Here is an 18669-nt window from a genome sequence, read left to right on the forward strand (position 1 = left end):
AACTAATTCAGGATTAATCAATTAAATAAATACCTAGAAAAGGAAACATTTGATAATAGATTTTACCTGAAAAAAGTAACATTTAATTACAAACAGAATGACATATTCATGCTGCTCTTCGGCCTCGAGTAGCTGTCGCCAGTAGGGATACTATCCCCATACTGGCTCTTTAACTACTGTAAAGGAGGCTTAGCTTGTAAACGATAGACTATTGGGCATATGTTCATAGGGATGTTTTCAATCATTCATTCATAATTGATCTGCACTTAAGTCTGTTGCCCAGGTGGCAGTTGTTATTACACCTTGTTCCATTGACGGTAATCACGTGTACAGTTTCGTACAAAAACAGTAGTGCGTCATGTTTGTTGCTGTTGGGCTCTAGTATTACGGTTAATAGTTCTATTCGTTACAAATGACGCGTGGCAGTCGTAATGCGAGTTCACGTTCAAAGCAAGACTGTGAGTGTGTAATGAACAGAGATTAACGGATGAATTGGAAAAAATTGTATGCATGTCCGGCTCCTTGACTGAGTGGTCAGCGTACTGGCCTTCGGTCCATAGGGCCCAGGGTTCGATTACCGGCTGTGTCGGGGATTTTAACTTTGTCTAGGTAACTCCTCTTGCTCCGAGGCTGGAGATTATATTCGTGTTCATTTACATACAGCACATTACATTACAAACCACCACAGCAACACTCAACTAAACTTTGGCACCAGGAAAGGCATCCGGCCTAAATCAACACAAAGTGCCGACCCAAGAAATTAGAAATGGCCAGAAAGAAGAAGATATACAACTGTATACATATGCTACGAAGTGAAGGTGTGATTGAAGAAGAGCCGAGCAACAAACTAACTGAAAAATCCATTCATTTAAGTTATGAACTTAAACTCTAATGTTTCCGATCTAAACAACACCTGCCTGGTAGCTCACAAATTAAATTAAATCTTACTGGTTTAAAATACACAAGTTTATTCTAATTCTATTTACAAATTAAAACTGCAAATAATGAATACGCGGTGTGACAACACACACAGACTCCCGCCGAAACCCTAGGCAGAGACAATGGTTCCCAAGTCCAAGCCACGCTACCCATTCGTCCCGCCATGCAGTCCTCCCTCCTTTCACTATGGGTACTTTACAGGTGATGCTACTGTTTCAAACGTAGCTAGATGAACTAAACCGGGCTAAGCAAACCATTATGCCACCCACTTCATTTGTACTACCAAAATTAAAAAAGAACGAACAAAAAACATTAAGACAGAAGGAAGTAAGTAGGCCTACAGCTACAAATGACCCAAGCAAACCAACACTAGCCCTATGTACACACTGATGAATACTGCAAATTAACACTAGCACTATATACACTGATGAGTAGTGCAAATTAACACCAGCACTATATACACTAATGAGTACTGCAAATTAACACTAGTACTATATACACTGATGAGTACTGCAACTTAACACTAGTACTATATACACTGATGAGTACTGCAAATGAACACTAGCACTATATACACTGATGAGTACTGCAAATGAACACTAGCACTATATACACTGATGAGTACTGCAACTTAACACTTGTACTATATACACTGATGAGTAGAGCAAATTAACACTAGTACTATATACACTGATGAGTACTGCAAGTTAACACTAGTACTATATACACTAATGACTACTGCAGCTTAACACTAGCACTGATGAGTACTGCAACTTAACACTAGCACTATATACACTGATGAGTACTGCAACTTAACACTAGTACTATATACAGTGATGAGTACTGCAACTTAACACTAGCACTATATACACTAATGAGTACTGCAACTTAACACTAGTACTATATACAGTGATGAGTACTGCAACTTAACACTAGCACTATATACACTAATGACTACTGCAACTTAACACTAGTACTATATACAGTGATGAGTACTGCAACTTAACACTAGCACTATATACACTAATGAGTACTGCAACTTAACACTAGCACTATATACACTGATGAGTACTTCAAATTAACACTAGCACTATATACACTGATAAGTACTGCAACTTAACACTAGCACTATATACACTGATGGGTACTGCAGCTTAACACTAGCACTATATACACTAATGAGTACTGCAACTTAACACTAGTACTATATACACTCATGAGTACTGCAACTTAACACTAGCACTATATACACTGATGAGTACTGCAGCTTAACACTAGCACTATATACACTGATGAGTACTGCAGCTTAACACTAGCACTATATACACTGATGAGTACTGCAAATTAACACTAGCACTATATACACTAATGAGTATTGCAACTTAACACTAGCACTATATACACTGATGAGTACTGCAACTTAACACTAGCACTATATACACTGATGAGTACTGCAGCTTAACACTAGCACTATATACACTAATGAGTACTGCAACATAACACTAGTACTATATACACTGATGAGTACTGCAACTTAACACTAGCACTATATACACTAATGAGTACTGCAGCTTAACACTAGCACTGTATACACTGATGAGTAGAGCAAATTAACACTAGTACTATATACACTAATGACTACTGCAGCTTAACACTAGCACTGATGAATACTGCAACTTAACACTTGTACTATATACACTAATGAGTACTGCAACTTAACACTAGTACTATATACACTGATGAATACTGCAACTTAACACTAGTACTATATACACTGATGAGTACTGCAACTTAACACTAGCACTGTATACACTAATGAGTACTGCAACTTAACACTAGCACTGTATACACTAATGAGTACTGCAACTTAACACTAGCACTATATACACTGATGAGTACTGCAACTTAACACTTGTACTATATACACTAATGAGTACTGCAGCTTAACACTAGCACTATATACACTGATGAGTATTGCAACTTAACACTAGCACTATATACACTGATGAGTACTGCAACTTAACACTAGCACTATATACACTGATGAGTACTGCAACTTAACACTAGCACTATATACACTGATGAGTACTGCAACTTAACACTAGCACTGTATACACTGATGAGTACTGCAACTTAACACTAGCACTGTATACACTAATGAGTACTGCAGCTTAACACTAGCACTATATACAGTGATGAGTACTGCAACTTAACACTAGCACTATATACACTGATGAGTACTGCAACTTAACACTAGCACTATATACACTGATGAGTACTGCAACTTAACACTAGTACTATATACACTGATGAGTACTGAAACTTAACACTAGCACTATATACACTGATAAGTACTGCAACTTAACACTAGCACTATATACACTGATGAGTACTGCAAATTAACACTAGTACTATATACACTGATGAGTATTGCAACTTAACACTAGCACTATATACACTGATGAGTACTGCAACTTAACACTAGTATTATATACACTCATGAGTACTGCAACTTAGCACTAGCACTATATACACTGATGAGTACTGCAAATTAACACTAGCACTATATACACTGATGAGTACTGCAAATTAACACTAGCACTATATACACTGATGAGTACTGCAACTTAACACTAGTACTATATACACTCATGAGTACTGCAACTTAGCACTAGCACTATATACACTGATGAGTACTGCAAATTAACACTAGCACTATATACACTAATGAGTATTGCAAATTAACACTAGCACTATATACACTGATGAGTAGTGCAAATTAACACTAGCACTATATACACTAATGAGTACTGCAACTTAACACTAGTACTATATACACTAATGAGTACTGCAACTTTACACTAGTACTATATACACTGATGAGTACTGCAACTTTACACTGGTACTATATACACTGATGAGTACTGCAACTTAACACTAGCACTATATACACTGATGAGTACTGCAACTTAACACTAGCACTATATACACTAATGAGTACTGCAACTTAACACTAGTACTATATGCACTGATGAGTACTGCAACTTTACACTAGTACTATATACACTGATGAGTACTGCAACTTAACACTAGCACTATATACACTGATGAGTACTGCAACTTAACACTAGCACTATATACACTGATAAGTACTGTAAACTAACACTAGCACCATATACACTGATGAGTACTGCAAATTAACACTAGCACCATATACACTAATGAGTACTGAAAATTAACCCTAGCACTAACTTGATGTCAACTGCAGATGAATATTATATTATAATAAAGTTTCTGTTTGTGTTTTTTTATTATTATTATTATTATTATTATTATTATTATTATTATTATTATTATTATTATTATTACAGTGCAGGGGAGATTTCTATCGTTTTATTTCAAAATGCGATTAGCCTACTTTGGAACGTCATTAGTGTACGGGAATTCGTATAGTGAGTGATCCGAATAGAAGTGTACATTATTTTCATTCCACATGGCGCACGCGTTATTGCAGGGAAGTATTCAAGGTTATTCTACTGAGCCCGCCCAGAGCGGTGGACTGCGATGGGCTGTATGAGACCAGCGGTATGGGCCAGTATGCGGCCGCGTCGGAAGGAAACGACACTGCACGGGCTGGGCTGCCGGAGCCCGTGAATTTGAAGTGCTGCGCGGTGGGCCTCTCCGCAGGACTCTGGTTCATTCACACCTGGCGAGTTGGCCGTGCGGTTAGGGTCGCGCGGCTGTAAGCTTGCATCCGGGAGATAGTGATTTCTAACCCCACTGTCGGCAGCCCTGAAGATAGTTTTCCGTGGTTTCCCAACTTCACCCCAGGCAAATGCTGGGGATGTTCCTTCCTACTTCTAGGCCTTCCCTGTCTCATCATCGCCATTAAACCTATCTGTGTCGGTGCGACGTAAAGTAAATTGAAAAAAAGGAAGTTCATTCACTGCCTTCACTGTTAACATGTTGACATTTTACTCGTATTGTTTTTATCGGTGCTATCGCCATGCTAATTATGAATCTTCTGTTCTCAGGTGTTTCTTGGTCAGAAGTACGGTTATCGCCCCATCCCCACCTACATCATCTCATCCGAACTACAGTTGCTACGTGATGAGTTAGCCAGTGTAGGGATCGACGTCAGCCTGTTGGACACGTGGTACCGTAAGGACAGCAATGCTGTTCCTCCAGTGTCCGTTCTGCAGCCCATCTCCTCTATCCTCGTGAACTTCAACAACAAGGTAAAATACTTCAGTAGGTTTAAGTGAAGTGAATGAATGTATGGAATGCAACACAACAAATAACGCCCCAATAGCTTGAAATAAAATAATACTTGAGTTAGTTTTTACTCAAGAATATTGATCAGTTCCAAGATCGTTTTTTCCTATCTCTGTACAAGCCATAGATATAAGACACTTTTAACTCACATATGGGACGCAAATTCATCCTGAGCAGAGGTAATTTTAAATAAAATAAAAACAACTTTCATTGGTAGATAGAGAAGAAGAACTCAGGAGTGGATAGTAAGTAGATCTGTAAAATTGTATCACGGTGAAAGAAGTGAGAATATTATTTATTAAACATGTAAATTTTCTGTAATAATGCTACTTTTGACGTGTTGCTATTCCTTAGCCTACAACTCAAATTATTTGAAGAATATAACACGGAAATTCAGTCTAACAGTCAGTAGACAAGCAATGTATGTTCTAAAACAATGGGTGCTGAGTTAGCATTTTCTCACGAGGTCATTGGCCCCTAATTGAGTAGTAAGGCTATGCCGATTCTGACGCGAGATCATTGATCCCTAGTTGAGTAGTAAGGCTGTGTAGGTTCTAGAACATTGAACGCGGAATAACGTCATAACCTGGCGTACGAGAGCACGCCTAACCTCACAGATTCCAGTGGAGAGGCCTAATTGGCCAGGGAATTATCTGGGGGTGCTTTTGACCCCCTAGGTGAGGTTATGACATCATACGCATAAGTACTAGGGCTATGCTAACCTCACTGGCTAATCTGGAGTGTTTTAACCGCTAGGTGAGGTTATGACGTCATACCATTACGTACGAGGGCAATGCTAACCTCACGGGCCACTTTTGAGGAGCCGAATCGGACGAGTCCCCCTTGGAGCAGCCGAGTCGGAAAGGTCACGGACCCCCTTGGAAGAGCCGAATCGATCGGGTGCCCATGGAGGAGCCACAAATCTGTTAGGTTACCTGCAGATGAGGTTAAGACGTCATTATGACGTGTTAACCTAACCGTGCTCACGGAGCTTACCTAACCTCACACACAGGCCCCCCTTGGAGGAATCCAATCGGTTAGGTGACTGGCAGTTCTCCTGACAGAGCTGCGAAGTCACAGCGTGCCAAATGGTTATCAGATCCCGCTACAGACATATCAGTGCGCTCTCGCAGCGACTTCGTGAGTTACTGTAATCAAAAGACTATTAGATCCCGCTAGAGACATAAACAGGCGGGAATAGCTACTGTAGTGCGCATGTGCACATGTACATCAGCCTGAGGTACACTCTGACGGCGATTTTGCAAGTTACTGTGAAACGGATTACTCGCGCATTCACAAGCTCTATGCCCGCCTCCCCCTTGGTGTAGTGACGGAGATGTGACGTAATAAGCGCGGGCGGTTTAAAAATCCATGCTTTTCTTTACATAACCGAAGCCTCAGGCTTTCTCCTGACAGAGCTATGACGTCACAGCGTGGGTGATTTGAAATGTGGACTGCTGGCTAAGGGTGCATGAGGTTATAACCTAACGTGTGTCCATTTATTGTCCCGTTTCTGTACGGTGTCGGGTGTGTGGTGAGATGAATCTTTTAAGATGAATTTTTATAATCGGATGCCCTTCCTGACGTCAAACTCATCAGGGAAGGTAATAAGGTATAATGAATGACATGATATATTACAGTAGGAACGGGCGGTTGTTTCACATAGCCTTCTCCTGTCGAAAAGCATCGAAAGGTCTGCTCAAGGCTTTATTTCTCCATCCGACGGACAAAGAAACATCAACAGCGTTATATGCTCTCACTCCATATGGACACTGAGGAAAAGATTGGAATTTAATCAAGGCTGTTTTGGGCACACAACCTGGTAATTAGGAATTGTATACCTCCACCTGCCTTACCCTTCCAGGCTGAATGGCCCAGAGGGTTGAGACGCTAGCCTTCCGTCGCAAACATTACACGTTCACCTCACCTCATACACGACACTGTAGAGAAACGGGACAAGGGTTGAACCTGTCAAGATCGATTTTTTTATAACCGGGTGCCCTTTTGTGACGTCAACTTTATCAGGGAAGATAATAATATGAAATAAATGACAAGATATATGATAGTAGGAAGGGAGAGGGTAAAACCCGATAGTGGCACATAGCCTTCTCCTGTCGAATAGCATCGAGACGTCTGCTCAAGGCTTTTCGTCTCCATCCGACGGGCAAATAGCCAACAACACTCCTCCTCCTCTTCCTCCTCAAGTGTAAACCTCCCGAAGATGGACGAGGGAGCCTTTCCCCCTACCTCCGTCACGTACACACTCTACACTGGAGTGATCACTAAGACAACATTGCTCAACAAACCTCGGCTTTTATAGCGGAGAGGAAAGTTGCAGAAAACTCTGGGTCAAGGCCCTGGCACACCCCCAATTCTTATTGGTTAATTTAATAAACATCAGAAAATTTTGATTGGTAGAAAAATAAATGTACAACATTTCTTATTGGCCCACGCCTTAAGTTGGCGGGGAGAGATAGAATTGTTGATAACTTCTGAACATCAAAAACAAACACTAAACATTCGAGTTTAGGAAACCTTAACACAGAAAATTTTTCTTGAATTTTAATAGTTCATCTTCACTCCAGAGGGCACAACATACGTTGATAGTAGGACATCTGTTGAGAAATGTTCACACTACTTCCGAAATGAGTTTCAGGTATCTTGATCTAGAGGGCCTTCTACAAGGCGCTAGTTTTAAATGCACGGGGCTGGTGTACATCCGGTACAGACCTCCACCCCCTAAATTCTTTACACAGGTGACAGTTTTGAAATTTTGCTTTTTAGAAAAATCTGAATTTGATGTTGAAATTTTTAGTCAGAAAATGTATTGATGAAAGTTCATCTGTAAGTAATTATGCCGTAAATAAGTCTTGAAGTATTCATTATGCCGTAGAAGCCGGAAGGTACAGTCCAAGTTTGACGGCAAGAGCGACCGCCACTGCCGATACCCGGGTGGGGTCCCCCGGACCTCCCAAGTACCTCAGATAAATCTCTCCCGCCATCTTGAGAGGGGTAGCCATGGTGATGGTCGCCACGGATCAGATATTGAAGCAACTGCCCCATGATGAAGTAGGCGGTTGTAGTACCGCACCTCATGCCTTGCCGGTAAAGTTGGTGCTCAAGTTCGCCGATATGAAGGAGACTGGGCCAGAGCGGGGTGGGCCTTTACCCCGTACCAGCATCGCTCGTCAGTTGTTGTAACCCGGCCGCAGATGACAATTAGGGCACTGAAACAATAATTAACCGGGTGACTGTGACTGTTTTACGGGGAGAGCGTTTGTATATATTTGAGTTGGCGGTGCATATAGGGCAGGCGGTATCGAGGATAAGTGTGTGGAGTGTAGGCTCGGTTTTGGAGGCGAGATAAATGAAATGGCACACGGGCAACAGAAGAAAAACAAATCTTATTAGAGGGGAATGTTTTTACACAGGTGGAACAATAAAGGGTAATACCCTAGATGTATATTAGCGAGGCAGAAGGCCTCCTCTTTACAAATTGACTTATGAATTTAAAGATTCTATGGTGTTAAGGAAAGAAATATAACTATTTTCTCATTGCCATGACTTAGCAGCCTACACTGAAAAACAAAGTTTTCATACGGGTTTTACTTGGCTCAAATGCACCCTAAATATTCTTTGTATGGCTGGATTGCTCACCAAAAGGGTGACCGGAGTTAAGAAATCCAAAATAATACACGGTCCATGAAATCTGAGGGCAAGCTTGCCTGCCGGTACAAAATTCTTAATCATGATCTGATCTCCGATCTTTAAATTGGTGGGCCTCCGTCCACGACCATATCTCTCCTTAACTTTCTCATTAGAAATCTTAAGATTACTTTTACCTTCTTCCATAGATCCCTAATATTATCGGGATCTATTGTCTCTGGCAATATATCATTGATGGACCATAGATTAGACAACAGCGTTTTGGGAACAAACTTAAACATGAGATAGTCAGGAGTAAACTTGTGTGACTCATGAACACACGAATTTAGAGCAAAGGATAACCAATGTAGAGAAGTATCCCACCTACAATGATCTTCATGATGAAAGGCTATCAAAGCAGATCAGAGATTAAGATTAACGCGCTCAGACAGCGATGGTTGCGGATAGTACGCAGAAGTAGTGACATGGGATATGCATAAGTCAAAACAAAATTTTCGGAATAAGTTAGATGTCAAGCCTTTGCATTATCGGAAACTATATATTCACAAGGACCAAAAGAAGCAAAGATAGTATTTAGGCAAGAAATGGTAGACTGAGCGGTAGCCACCTTAGTCGGAAATAACCATGAAAATCTGGTGAAGCCATCTACACACACAAGAATGAATTTGTTCCCGTTCCCGTTTGATTGAGGGAAGGGTCCGACGTAGTCTATATACAAGCGCTCCATAGGTCGAGATGCTTGATGCGATGACAATAGCCCTAGCTTAGTAGACAAGATTGGCTTACTAAGCAATCAAGATTTACATGCTTTAACCATTTCCCTGATTTCGCCGTCCATACTCTTCCACATGAACATTTCTCTGATTTTCTCTCTGGTTTTGAAGATGCCTAAATGCCCCCTTAATGGGCTCTCATGGTAGTAGTTGAAGATCATGAACACAAGAAAAGTTGGAACAACTACTTTCATCTTCTGATCGTGCCTCGAAGGGCAGCACAGAACCCCATTCCTCAGAACATAAGGGAAAACATGTTCCCCAGAAGAAAGGGTTTCCATTATAGGAGCCAGCACTGGATCTTCCCATTGATATGTCTCGATGTCACGAAATAACATATGGGCATCAGTCAAAATAGCACTAACACACGAAAACATGGAAATGGAAGGAGAAGAACTTACCTCCTCTTCAATGGACTCAACGTCACCAGAAAACATGCGGCTTAGTTCATCTGCGACCACATTCTCTGATCCTGCAATGTGCCGCACGTCGAATTGTAAAGCAGAAATACGGATAGCCCAACGGGAGGTACGTCCTGTATGACGGGGCAGAGCTAAAACACAACTTAAAGCCAGATTGTCAGTTTCTAATTCAAATTTAACATGCTCCAGATAAAAGCGGAACTTCTTCAAGGCAAACAGGACTGCAAGTCCTTCTAATTCATAGATGGAGTACTTGGCTTCTTGAGCCGATAAGGTCCTAGACGCATAGGCAATAGGTCGCCTTACAAGTTCGGTTTCTTGAAGGACAGCCGCAACAGCAGATGAAGGGGCGTCGGTTTGAACTATGAATCTCTTGGAGAAATCTGGCATAGCAAATACTGGGGCGTTACAAGGAGCTAACTTAAAATCTTCAAATGTAGCTTGCTGCGATGGCCCTCATTTGAACTTGTCACCATTCCTACGAAGTAGGTTTAATGACGCCGCCATATTAGCGAAGTTAGGAATACATTTCCTATAGAAATTCACCATGCCTGCGTTCTGCAAGGGTCGATAGAAACACCATCGGGCGATACAATATGCCCCAAGCAAGACATAGAAGTCTTAGCAAGAGCTATATTAGATAACTTAACTGTCAACTCAGCCTTACGAAGGCGATTTAGAACTTCCTTAAGGTGATCTAATTGTTCTTGAAAGGTCTCAGAAAACACCACGACATCGTCGAGATAATGATAAAGATATTCAAATTTGATGTCGGAGAAGACCCTATCCAGCAGTCTATTAAAATCCGCCGGGCCCCCGGGGAGACCAAAAGCATGCGGTTGTATTCATACAAATTCCAGTCGGTAGCGAAAGCCGTCAGATATTTGAATTCTTCCGCCAGAGGAATCTGATTATAAGCTTGGTTAAGATCTAAGATGGGGAAGAACTTAGCCTTGCGAAACCATGAAAAACATGAATGAAGATCAGGAAGGGGTACTGATTGTAATACGACCTTACGGTTTAAAGCTTTGTAGTCGATGAAAGGCCTGAAGCCACCTTGGGGTTTCGGTACAAGAAAAATAGACGATGAATACGCCGGCTTTGTAGGTCGAATAATGCCATCCTTAAACATTTGATCGATGATCTCCTTATGGGTCTTCATTTTAGGAAGAGATAGTCTATATGGAGGAAATCTTACTGGAATTGGATCCGTTACCTCAATCTTATATTCAATAAGGTCAGTGACACCAAGGGTTTGCTTAAATACATCCGGAAAAGACTGACACAACCTTCGAATATTCTCAGCCTGGTCCTCAGGTAGATGCCGAAGAACTAACGACATCTCACTCTGGGTGGGCAAAATAGATGAATATGAAGAAGAATTACATTTTAAAAGAGGAATATTTACGTTACTATTAAATGTGAATGTGCACGACTTGCTCTTAAGATCGAGCACAAGACCAGAATGCGACGTGAAATCGGCCCCCGATATTACAGGGCAAGACAACTGTTTAGCAACAAACAACTTCATTTCCAAGTGAATTTGGAAATGCGAACTTTAGCAAAAATGAAGCCTAAAATGTATAAAGGTCAATAATTTGCCGAAACGCATTTAATAGAAGACAAACAATAGCCTGGAAATTTATAGCAGGCTTTCAATTTAGAGTACCACTCCTCAGAAATAATTTTGCTAACGCTTCCTGAATCTACTAGCGCAGTGTCAGGTTTATTATTTACCACAATTTTAAGATTTGGCATGCAACCTGGGGTCTCAGAATCAATTCGAAGACATTCCCTAGGGCCTTCAAATGAAAAATTAGAGGAGGCTTCTTCCTTGAAGGATTCGGTGCCTGATTTAACGTGGGCTGAGCCTCGGGAAGTTGAACTTGTGACTCAGCCGATGACGCTAGTCACTTCCTATCGCCTAAGTTAATGGAGGCAGCATCAGAAGTTGATCAGGAAGGTGTGTTGTTAGCTGAAGCACAATTTTTGGCTAGATGGGAAAACGACCCGCACTTAAAACAACCTTGGGACGGGCCTGTTCCGTTCATAGTTCCACTAGGTTTTACGAAGGGACACTTATTCCTAAAGTGTTCTGCCGATCCGCACGCATAACACTTGCGCGGAGGGAAGGTTCAGCGAGGTGGTGGCCGAGAACTGTTAGATGACGGAGGGGGCTCCCTGGCGACTCGTAAGGTGTCAGCGTACCTCACTCCCTTGGCTGACACTGCAATTTTCTCGAGTTCAGAGAAGGTTTGGGGTCGAGAGGCAAAACATAAGTACGATCTATAAGATGGAGAAATTCCTTCGACAATGATTTGCACAGTTTGATCTTCGGGAGAATGGAGAGCAAATACACTCGTATAGAACTTTATGTCTTGAATGAAATCGGCCAAATTCTTGTGCAACCTCTGTACTCGAAAGTAATACTTCTGTATTAAAGATGACAAGGCTCTAGCTGGAATGAAGTTAGCCAAGAGATGGGCATGGAAATCTTCTATAGAAGATTTATCAGCTATTGCTTTCACAATTTTGTCCGAGAGGACGCCTACAGAATAGGGGTAATTTATTTGGAGAATTTGCGAGTGAGAGAGAGCGAATACCAAAACATGATCTTGAAATTCAACTAGGAATCTTAAAAAAGTAATCACATCATTAGTAGTATTTACCGAGAATTTGGATATTCCCTTAAGCAACATGGCTTAAGGGCGGGGCAAGCTGCTAAAACCTGGCGAAATAATAATGGACGGCATTGGAGGTTGAGAGGGTTGAAACAGTGCGTTACTGATAAAGAAGGACAGGAGTTGTTTTAAATGATCAGACACTAGTTTCGATGGGGCAGACGATTGTTGCATAGCGACCGACTTCCTACTCTCAGCAGATCTACTAGAGTCCTCTTCCGTAGTCAAGTTTACAGTTGGTACATGGTCACTTTTAGCCCTAAGCGGCCCCGGACAACAATTGACTAACCCTATTAGACATGTCGGAAAGGTGTTCCAATAAATTACTAGCTTCCTTAGCATGCTCATCCTTCCTATTGTAAAAATGGAATAGTCTAGCTTGAACACGCTTAAGTTGGTTAGTAAAAGGATCACTTAGTTCAAATAAACTAACAATGGACGGTGGCTCAGTGGTATTGTCAGTATCTTTCTCCCCAAATACTGGGATACAAATGGGAAAAACTAAAGATTCCTTAAGATTGGCAATATCAGCCGCAACAATGCCACCAGACTGAACCTTCCCAATTAATAGTTCATAGATTAATTCCTCCTTGCGCAGGTACCCAGGTGCAAGGACTTTGCGAGAACCACACAAATTGAGAGAAGCTGAAAAAATTAGGAAAATTCCAGCAACCAAAAACATTTTTAGAGTTCGGTGTTAATTTCTATGAGGTGCTGTCAAAAGGGGCTTTATCCAGACCCATTCAACAACGTTCTGCTACCACTTGTTACGGAAATATTGTGGTTTACAGAGGTGAAAGAAGGTGGGGAATAAATGGGTGGATATAGGAGAGTAAGAAGATTAATTTAAAAATGTAGAATTTGAGCTATATTTCTTCCTCATATCTTTTGTTTCTTTTCAAATTTTGAACTTTACACTTTGCTAAGCAAATAGTACATCAGGTACGGAATAATGTTATGACAATCAAAATAATACATTAATATCCAATTATCAACCTGAGCTTGAAGCTCCCTAATTACACATTTTACATGAGCACTCTTGCTCCTTTTACCCAACAGTCAAGGAGACGGATCTCCCAAATTTTACATCAGTAGAGGAATGTCTTCGCTCTACAGGTTTACACTTCAGAAGGTTATTCTTGAAAAGTACAAGTTCCAGGTCTATCAAAGGCACAACCTACATTTAACAAAACAAACTGTATTCACTGTCTTAACGAGTATCCATTCCATCTGGCCTTTGGTGAAAACAAAAGGTTAAAGTTACTGGCCGAAAATCAAAATGATGAGGGCGTGAACACTTGCGCTCCTTAAAATTTACATGAAATGCATAAAACTCTATCTGGCCTTATGGCCCGACGTTACAGATGCTAAGCCTATACTACGGAGGTGACTAGATGGAGAAAAATATTTAAGTTACAGAAATTACAACATATATTTTAAAGGTTACAAAATCATAGTCACCTCAAGATCAACTTGAGAGGGAATACAAGAGGGTACCTCGTTCTCTATTCCCTGATTTCGGTTAAGTTCTTTCGACTTGTTTGAAATTCACATTTAAAGTCTGAAATTTACATTTGAGAAAATGAAAGTTACATTACTAAAGATTTGAAACCTTCCCCTCGAGCTAGCTTTCAAAGACTATCACATAGTTAAGTCGAAACTGCCATTACCTTGAGCTGGTGGACCTCCCTAAGATGGACGAGGGAGCCTTTCCCCCTACCTCCGTTACGTACACACTCTAGACTGGAGTGATCACTAAAACAACATGGCTCACCAGCCCTCGGCTTTTATAGTGGAGAGAGAATTTCCAGAAAATATAGGCCAAGGTAGTGACACACCCGCAATTCTTCTCGGTTAATTTAATGAATATCGGAAAATTTTGATTGGTAGAAAAATAAATGAACAAAATTTCTTATTGGCCAACGCCTTAAGATGGCGGGAAGAGATAGAAGTGCTGATACCTTTTGAACATCAAAAACAAACACTAAACATTCGAGTTTAGGAAACCTTAACACACAAAATTTATCTTGAACTTACAGTAAATAGTTCATCGTCACCCCAGAGAGCACAACATAAGTTGATAGTAGCGACATCTGTTGAGAAATGTTCACACTATTTCCTAAATGAGTTTCAGATATCCTGATCTAGAGGGCCTTCTATAAGGCGCTAGTTTTAAATGCACGGGGCGGGTGTACTTCCGGTACAATAATAATAAAATATAACATATTCAAATTAAACACCTCTCACTCAATAAAAAGTACACAATCATGTATAATAAACATGAAACCCTATTATAATAACAACTGTTGCTATAATAAATAAAAACAAAAACTCAGAAAACAAATAGATAGTGACCAAAAATGGTTTAAAGTAGTCTCCTACAACTTAAGCATCACAAACCAACACTTTTCATTAAAATATACACACACAATCATAAAATACACAAATCTCCCTTCAACACAAAAATAGGTAGTGGTAATCAATGGAACAATGAAAATAAATTCACGGCTATACCCTCTAAAACGTGATTCATTCCATAATATAATGTACCATGTTGACTATTAGAATACAAATACAGTGTGTAAACTGCTCTAAAAATAATAGCATCAATCTAAACATAGTAATTTATGATCAGGCAACTAAGCTATTGTATAACACAATTTCGCCTATTAAATTTAATGATGGTGGTGCGGCTATATTTGAAGAGCTAAGTAAAAACCACCACATAGCCATTGAAGGCATACAATTCATTAAACCCTTTCTCACAAGCATGCTCCGGCTGCCAAGTCGTTCATATGTAATATTAACTAGAGCAAATAAACCAGAAGAACATAAACCGTGAGCAATTATCAGAGTGTAATTACTAACAAATCCTCAAGCACTTAATGTTATTAACACTCCTAATACAACACCCATATGAAAAACAGGAGAATGAGCAATCAAGGTCTTCAAATCTGTTTGATATAAATGTACTAAACTAACCAGTATGCCACGTACCAATCTGATTGTAATCCAAACATAATTATACTTCAATCCCAAATACACTATTACTGAATATACACGCAACAATCCATGACCTCCTAACTTTGATGATGGTGATGCTTGTTGTTTAAAGGGGCTTTAAATCTAAGGTCATCGTCTCCGTCTCCTAATTTTAGCAATACCCCTACAAAAATCATTGACCTTGAAACGGTGGCTTCAGCGTGAGCCTTGGGTAGACATAAGCCAAATGAAAACATGGGAATCTTTACTAAAATGGCCAAAATGAAATCTGAATAAAGCAGAACATTAAATGAGTTAACATTTATCAATAAACTTTAGTCCAAATTACCGTAAGGCTCATCTCGAATGATAATAGGCAACTTGATGTCTTTGGAGTGTACAAACCGGGAAAGCGTAGCGCTGATGCTGATCCAGAAATATTTGATAAGATTATCAGCTATGTGGGAAACGATAACGAAAGAAACGTGATTGTAGCGGGTGATCTCAATTTACCAAATGTCAATTGGGAAGGTAATGCGAACGACAGGAAGCATGAACAACAAATGGCAAATAAGTTAATATGGGAAGGGCACCTGATTCAGAAAGTGATGGAACCAACTAGAGGGAAGAATATTTTGGATGTGGTGCTGATAAAACCAGATGAGCTCTATAGAGAAACCGAAGTAATAGATGGTATTAGTGATCACGAAGCTGTTTTTGTCGTAGTTAAAAATAAATGTGAAAGAAAGGAAGGTATTGAAATTAGGACTATTAGGCGATACCATATGGCTGATAAAACAGGCATGAGGGAGTTTAAAAAAGTAACTATGATCGCTGGAAAATGGTAAATAAAAATGTAAACAGACTCTGGGATGGGTTTTAAGCAATTGTTGAGGAATGTGAAAATAGGATTGTACCTTTAAAGGTGGTAAGGAATGGTAAGGATCCACTATATTATAACAAAGAAGTAAAGAGACTAAGAAGGAGGTGCAGGTTGGAACAAAATAGAGTTAGAAATGGCTGTGGAAGTAAGGAGAAATTGAAGGAACTTACTAGGAAATTGAATCTATCAAAGAATTCAGCTAAGGATAACATGATGGCAAGCATAACTGGTGGTCATACAAATTTTAGTGAAAAATGGAAAGGTATGTATAGGTACTTTAAGGCAGAAACAGGTTCAAAGAAGGACATTCCAGGAATTATTAATGAACAAGGGGAGTGTGTATGCGAGGATTTTCAAAAGGCAGAAGTATTCAGTCAGCAGTATGTAAAGACTGTTGGTTACAAAGGAGTGTTAAAATTTACCTGTGATAACAATGACATTTACAGTAAGATACAAAAGTTGAAAACTAGAAAAGCAGCTGGAATTGATAAGATTTCTGGGGATATATACTAAAGGCAATGGGTTGGGATATAGTACCATATCTGAAATACTTATTTGATTATTGTATGGTTGAAGGAGCTATACCAGCTGAATGGATAGTTGCTATAAAGGAAAGGGTGATAGACATAAAGTTGAAAATTACAGGCCAGTCAGTTTGACATAGATTGCATGTAAGCTTTGGGAAAGCATTCTTTCTGATTATATTAGACATGTTTACGAAATTAATAACTGGTTTGACAGAAGGTAGTTTGGGTTTAGGAAGGGTCATTCCACTGAAGCTCAGCATGTAGGATTTCAGCAAGATATAGCAGATATACTGGATTCAGGAGGCCAAATGTACTGTATTGCGATTGACCTCTCCCAGGCTTTTCATAGGGTAGATCATGGAAGACTACTGGCAAAAATGAGTGCTATTGGACTAGAAAAAAGAGTGACTGAATGGGTGGCTATATTTCTAGAAAATATAACTCAGAGAATTAGAGTAGGCGAAGCTTTATCTGACCCTGTAATAATTAAGCGGGGAATTCCTCAAGGCAGTATTATTGGACCTTTATGTTGTGTTATATATATCAATGATATGTGTAAAGAAGTGGAATCAGAGATAAAGCTGTTTGCAGATGATGTTATTTTGCACAGAGTAATAAATAAGTTACAAGATTGTGAGCGGCTGCATGGTTACCTCGATAGTGTTGTGAGATGGACGGTGGGCAATGGTATGATAATAAACGGGGTTAAAAGTCAGGTTGTGAGTTTCACAAATAGGAAAAGTCCTCTCAGTTTTAATTACTGCGTTGATGGGGTGAAAGTTCCTCTTAGGGATCATTGTAAGTACCTAGGTGTTAATATAAGAAAAGGCCTTCATTTGGGTAATCACATGAATATGATTGTTAATAAAGGGTACAGATCTCTGCACATGGTTAACATGGTTATGAGGGTATTTAGGGGTTGTAGTAAGGATGTAAAGAAGATGGCATATAAGTCTCTGGTAAGACCCCAACTAGAGTATGGTTCCAGTGTATGGGACCGTCACCAGGATTACTTGATTCAAGAACTGGAAAAAGTCCAAAGAAAAGCAGCTCGATTTGATCTGGGTGATTTCCCACAAAAGAGTAGCGTTACAAAAATGTTGCAAAGTTTGGGCTGGGAGGACTTGGGAGAAGGGAGACGAGCTGCTCGATTAAGTGGTATGTTCCGAGCTGTCATTGGAGAGATGGCGTGGGAGGACATCAGTGACGAATACGTTTGAGTGGTGTCTTTAAAAGTAGGAAAGATTACAATATGAAGATAAAGTTGGAGTTCAAGAGGACAAATCAGGGAAAATATTCGTTTATAGGAAGGGGAGTTAGGGATTGGAATAACTTACAAAGGGAATTGTTCAATAATTTTCCAATTCCTTTGCGATCATTTAAGAAAAGGCTAGGAAAACAACTGATAGGGAATCTGCCACCTGGGCGACTGCCCTAAATGCAGATCAGTAGTGATTGATAAACATTAAATAACCCTGATAACAAGGGTAGTGAGGCTAATCTATATATATAAAATAAGAG

At 40.0% G+C, this 18669-nt stretch overlaps 1 protein-coding gene across 1 annotated transcript in view; it reads left to right on the top strand.

Moving 5' to 3' along the window:
* Positions 1-18669, top strand: part of LOC136863533 (NACHT and WD repeat domain-containing protein 2) — a 638416-nt gene that overhangs the window by 70660 nt on the left and 549087 nt on the right. Inside the window, exon 4 of the mRNA XM_067139918.2 lies at positions 4974-5177. Coding sequence (XP_066996019.2) covers positions 4974-5177 — 204 coding nt within the window. The remainder of the gene's footprint in view (positions 1-4973; positions 5178-18669) is intronic.

This window comes from Anabrus simplex, chromosome 2 (assembly GCF_040414725.1).
Source record: "Anabrus simplex isolate iqAnaSimp1 chromosome 2, ASM4041472v1, whole genome shotgun sequence".
Taxonomy (NCBI): Eukaryota; Metazoa; Arthropoda; class Insecta; order Orthoptera; family Tettigoniidae; genus Anabrus; species Anabrus simplex.